At 54.2% G+C, this 6,000-nt stretch overlaps 2 protein-coding genes across 2 annotated transcripts; both read left to right on the plus strand.

Moving 5' to 3' along the window:
- Positions 1-557: 557 nt before the first annotated feature.
- A1O9_07867 (uncharacterized protein) lies at positions 558-1,855 on the plus strand (the record flags this gene model as incomplete). The annotated part of the gene is made up of 2 exons (XM_013403422.1): positions 558-993; positions 1,056-1,855. 2 exons carry the CDS (start codon positions 558-560, stop codon positions 1,853-1,855), a joined length of 1,236 nt encoding a protein of 411 aa, XP_013258876.1.
- A 1,282-nt stretch (positions 1,856-3,137) lies between these two features.
- On the plus strand, positions 3,138-5,657 carry A1O9_07868 (uncharacterized protein; the record flags this gene model as incomplete). The annotated part of the gene is made up of 1 exon (XM_013403423.1): positions 3,138-5,657. The coding sequence occupies one exon, from the start codon at positions 3,138-3,140 to the stop codon at positions 5,655-5,657; it is 2,520 nt and encodes an 839-aa protein (XP_013258877.1).
- Positions 5,658-6,000: the final 343 nt, after the last annotated feature.

The raw sequence follows: 6,000 nt of genomic DNA on the forward strand, positions 1-6,000 counted from the left end.
CCTTTACCAAGCACTCTTACACCCTCACGACTCTCTCTTTTGGTTGTCCTTCAAAGCGCAACCGTCAATCCTTTATGCGAGCCGTCGTTCGTTGTTCCTAAGAAATCTTTCGTTTCAAGATTCACTCCTCCGTAGAACAACCCGGATCAGAAAATTCCCCACTACTACTACCACTACTACTACCACTACTATTACTGCTACCACTAAGTCCCAAACGCAGTTCGCATAAGCATCCCAAACTCGCCTCGGAGTCCAGCCACCTGTTTCCTACGATTCCTCCGTACTACCTACTACCTACTTACTACCTACCACCTTGAAGCTGCTCTCTGGTGCTGGGACATCAGCCGGTTTGAGCTAGTCATCGCCCTGTAACTCGTCGGCGCATTCACCACTCGATCCTCACGTTCTCTTCGCAGCCATTTCGGACTCCCCCTTTGGTCCTCGCATTCTCTGCTCACATTCCCCGATCGTCACTTCTTTCCCGGAGGTTGTAAAGGTTCTTGGAAGGGAGCACGCCGCCCCTCCGCACCTGCGCCGGCGCGCCCCCCCCAGCCACGATGTTTGACATGGTTGAAGATAAATACATCGGCCTCGCTCTGGCCATTGCCTCTACCCTCGCCATCGGTACCAGCTTCGTCATCACCAAAAAGGGCCTGAATGACGCGGCGGACAAACATGGATTCGAAGGAGATGGGTTTGCCTACCTGAAAACACCTCTGTGGTGGGCTGGCATCGTGTCTATGGTCATTGGAGAGATTGCCAACTTCGCCGCATACGCTTTCGCTCCTGCTATTTTAGTGACGCCTCTGGGTGCTCTCAGTGTACTGATCGGCGCTGTCCTCGGCGCCTACTTTTTGGACGAAGAACTGGGAGTTTTGGGCAAGCTGGGCTGTGCCATCTGCCTCCTTGGATCCATCATTATCATCCTCCACGCGCCGCCTGACGCCCCTATCGACACAGTGGACCAGATACTCGAATTTGCAATGAAGCCAGGTATGCGCCCGCTCTTGTTTTGCTGGCCCCCAAGGGCGCTCTTTGCTGACCCTCTCCTCTAGCGTTTATAATATATTGTCTGGCCGCAATTGTCTTTTCCACTGTAATGATCTACAAGGTCGCCCCGACGTATGGCAGGAAAAACCCATTAATATTCATTTCCATATGCTCAACCGTTGGGTCGGTCTCGGTCATGTCGGTTAAAGCTTTTGGAATCGCCGTCAAGCTGACCTTTGCTGGAAACAATCAGTTTACCCACGCCTCGACGTACGTGTTCATGATTGTTACGGTGGTGTGTATTTTGACACAAATGAATTACCTTAACAAGGCGCTGGCGCAGTTCTCGACCTCGATTGTCAATTTATTGTACTATGTCACTTTTACCACCGCCACGCTCTGTGCATCGTTCATCCTTTTCCAGGGATTCAATACCACCGACGCCGTCAACACCATCTCCCTCCTTTCCGGTTTTCTGGTCATTTTTGCCGGAGCGTATCTACTCAACTTATCTCGAGGCGACCCAGATGGACACCGAATACTCAACAATAAGATCAATGAGGACGGAATTCCAACCGATCCACTGGCCACTTATTCTACGAGGAGGAGCATGCAAGCCAGGAGAAGCTTCGATCCGCATCGGAGGAGTAGCAGTTTAACGTTCAGTCCAGGTGGCCTGCGCAACATGAATGGCGAAAATGCAGGGCTGATGCACAGTTATGACGTGGAACACAATGCTTTTGGGCTGACAGACTTGGTGGAGGATCCAGATGAGATACAGGGCGGAAGTGGAAGTCGAAGTCCGAATGGAGCAGCAGTGACCCAGGTATCGCATCCTCCACACTCAAAGAGCATGGACCGGTAACAGTGAAAGACAGCATTGTTTGGTTCCCCGGGGGTCCACCTGGTACTAGGACAGGACCTATTGTAATGATATTCACGCATGGGAAAACGGTTTTGATTAGCGACGAATTACAGATACTTCGGATTCGGATTCAGATTCCGACTTGTGTACAGCCACCCCAGTTTGTGGGCGACTGGGTTTGTAGGGAACACCCAACACCAGACGGTGTGTTGGGTTGCAAAGCGTGGGTGTCTGATAATGAACAAAGTCACATCTACATCTGCATCTGTGTGTCTACGTGTAAATGTCGACTCTGAGAAGAATGCCTACTTCGTAAGGTCTTCCGTGCTTGCTTTTCCAGGCTCATGGGCGAGGGAACGCCGTCTCTGTCGCACGTGGCCAATTCTCTTGAGCTTGGCCGATAACAGAACAGGTTCGAGCCAGGTTCCCACTTTTTGGATTCTCAACAGAAGCCCTGTTGGCCTTTTAATTCATTTATTCACAGTCTCTGTCTTTTTTTTACTTTGGTACAAGATTAACTCCCATCTGAGCGAAGACTGCACACTCTCCAATATTTTGATAACCCAAGGACCGGCCGCCGTCTCCATCTCGCTTTATACAGTTGGTGGGCTGGTCTGCTGGCCAAGACGCCCCCCCTCTGGTGCACCACTACACGCGACACGATGGCATCATCTCCAACCGCCACGGCAGCTCCAGTGCCTTCACCGCGGGTTGCTCCTCAGAAAGGTATGATATAAACAAATTGCTATACTCAGTTCCCAAAATCCCATGGCCGCGGCCACAGCCACAGCCATGTCTCGAGACGGCCAGTGAAGTAGACGTTGTGGGCCTGGATAATAACTTGGTCCCCTGCCCTGTGCCACTTCAGCGGCAGAGTCACGCTGTTGTGCTACCGGGGATGTCGCACGTGCTGCCATTGGTCTTAAGGTTTGCAAAAAGAGATGAGAGATGAAAAGATTCTGTCACACGACAGCCTTGATTCCCAACGTGACTACGGAGTCCTGCTGCCAGTCTATACTAGTAGTATTCCAATACACCCTGTTACCAGAGCACTGCCAGATCTCCATGCCCACATTATCGTGCCCTGATTTCAGCCTCACCCTCAGAAACGGTCATCCTTGCTAATTCCCTCACCTTGAAACAAACAGAAGTGAAGATCTTCGATGAGCCAGAGCACATCGAGCCCGCCAAACCAGGCGACTACGATGAGGATGGAATTTCGCCTACTCTCATCGCATCCCAGAGCCCCAAGCTTCATCGCGCGAGCATATCTGGCAAAAAGATGACTGGCCGCCCTCCTTTGCCCCAAGCCAATTCATCTGCCTCGCTGGCTCAGCAAATGTCCTACTTCAGCCTTGATAACAGCAAGCCCGAGGCGACTGACACCCCAGCCGAGAGCAAGACTCCCGACCTTCGTAGCCTCTTGTCCCAAGTCGTGGACTGGCTCCAGGAGGAGAAGGCCAAGCAGCAGAGACGCCGACACGCGACGCGACAGCACCCCCATTCGCAGCATCATCACCAGCACCAGCACCAGCAACAGCAACATCGGAGAACAACCAGGGAGCAGGACCCCCAAGGGACCTCGACTCCACCACAGCAACCACAGCATCAACGTGCGCAATCCACCGATGACACGGAACCGGCATTCGAGAAGCTCGAGGACATCCTCGCCGGATTCACCGCCTCATACCTACAAAATCTACCCAAACTGACCCACAAATCCTCCACTTCATTATTTCGCAGAGGTAGTATAGCCAAGAAATTCACCAAGCGCGGTTCCATAGTCCCTCAGTCCTCCGATACAGAGTTCTTCGGAGATGACATACTTGTACCGAATGTTGAGGCCACTCTGGACAATTCCAAGACCTTGTCATACACAGGTGGCTCGGCCGATGCCGACACGAGTGACACAGCGAAACAACGAGATCTCAAACATTGGGTGACTTTCAAGCAGGACGTTATCCGTTTAACCCACACTCTGAGGCTCAAAGGATGGCGACAGATTCCCATCGATCGTGCCGCGGACATCGACGTGGGAAGGCTGAGTGGTGCACTTACAAATGCTGTCTACGTCGTGCGCCCACCGAAGAATATGGCAGATTATGCGAGCCAAGCTTCCAAGGGTTCCTCTACCTCTCTCGATACATCGTCTTCTCAACAGCTGACTCTTTCTTCCAAACATAAACCATCAAATCTTCTGCTGCGGATATACGGCCCTCAGGTAGAGCATCTCATTGACCGAGAGGCTGAGCTGGGTATCCTCCGCCGGCTCGCCAGAAAACGTATCGGGCCCCGCCTGTTGGGGACTTTCGAAAACGGACGTTTTGAGGAGTTCTTGCACGCCACGACGCTCACCGAGAAAGACCTGCGCGTCCCAGAGACGTCGAAGCAAATTGCCAAACGAATGCGCGAGCTTCACGAAGGGATTGACCTACTCGAATCCGAGCTCGAAGCTGGACCGGCTGTGTTCATCAACTGGGACAAATGGGTTGACCGAGTCCAAAGAGTCGCCTGTTTCCTGGACGAGCAAGTCCGACTAGTGGCAGAGAAGAGCTCATCCGCTGATTCTGTTGGCGGTGCCGCCAACATCAAGTCAAAGATCAATCCAAACTACACCCGGCGAGGTCTGATCTGCGGTGTCGAGTGGCCGGTATTCCGACGTGTATACGAAGCCTACCGCGCACGTCTCGTCAAAGACTCAGGCGGACCCAAAGCGATCCGCTCGAATCTGGTCTTTGCACACAACGACACGCAGTACGGCAACCTGATGCGTTTACAACCTTCAGGGACCTCGCCCTTGCTGCAGCCCAGCAATCACCACAAGCAGCTGATCGTCATCGACTTCGAGTACGCGTCACAGAACACCGCTGGACTGGAATTCGCCAACCACTTCACCGAATGGTGCTACAACTACCACCACCCAGAGCGCAGCACCATGTGTGATACACGCAGGTATCCCAACCAAGAGGAGCAGTACCGCTTCGTGCGCAGCTACGTCATGCACCGACCGCAGTTCAACCCCAGCGCGAGCGCGACGCCGAAGATGGAGCCCCGGGAGAAAACAAACATCAATGATTTCATGCTGGACGCACGTGCTCCTCCCGGGTCCACACCTGCGTCTGCATCGGCTTCCACGGGTGATCTGTTGGGCAGCGCAGCGATGGACTACGACGTGGAGGAGAGAGCGCGCGAGAAAGCACAAGAGGAGGAGATCCAGCGGCTGCTGCGCGAGACCAGGCTCTGGCGGCTGGCGAATTCCGCGATGTGGGTTGCGTGGGGCATCGTGCAGGCCAAGGTGCCCGAGCTCGACGAGAAGGAGGAGAGCAAGACCCAGAGGGCGAAGAGCATCGTTGAAGGAGTGGTGGATAAAGTCAAAGGATTGACGATGGGCGGTGGCAGCAAAGACACAGCTGAGGCTGGCGACGACAAGGTCGAGCACCACGCCGCCGCCGTCACAGCACAATCAGACCCCCTCACCGACGAAGACAAGCGTCTCCAAGAGCAAAGCAAAAACGACCGACCCGAAGGCCGCGCACAAGAAGAATCACACCGCCAAGGCGGCGGCCGCCGCGATGATGCCCATGCACGCGAAGCCCAACCCGAGGAGGAGACAACCACGTCGACATCGACGGACACCCCAACAACGGACGAACCCGAAGAGGAAACGGAAGAGTACGACTACCTCGCCTACGCGCACGACCGCGCCCTGTTCTTCTGGGGCGACTGCGTCCAGATGGGCATCGTCAAGGAGGAAGACCTCCCTGAAAGCCTGCGGCGGAGTATCAAGGTCGTGCCGTTCTGAACGAGAAGAAAAGAGGACAGGGCCTGGAGCTGAGGAGCTGGATGAGCAGAAGGAAGGGGCCAGGGGGCGCCCAATCCCCGTGATTCCACACTTTGAGCCTGGACCGTTGAATTAACCCTTGCATCGATTTCTTTGTTTGCTTGTTGCTCCTTCTCATTCTGCATTTCTTTTTAGCGCTCAGACGTTCAGGACGGAGGGAGGGAGGGCGGTGGGGTGGGAACGGGAACGGGGAATTGCTTGCGTTCCTAAGCGGGCGAGGATCGATCGATGCGTACCAGGCGACAGCTACCAGTGACTACAGCCAGGCAAGCAAGTTCCAGGGTTTGCCTGGCTTTTGGGGGGG

This window comes from Exophiala aquamarina (assembly GCF_000709125.1).
Source record: "Exophiala aquamarina CBS 119918 chromosome Unknown aczIA-supercont1.6, whole genome shotgun sequence".
Taxonomy (NCBI): domain Eukaryota; kingdom Fungi; phylum Ascomycota; class Eurotiomycetes; order Chaetothyriales; family Herpotrichiellaceae; genus Exophiala; species Exophiala aquamarina.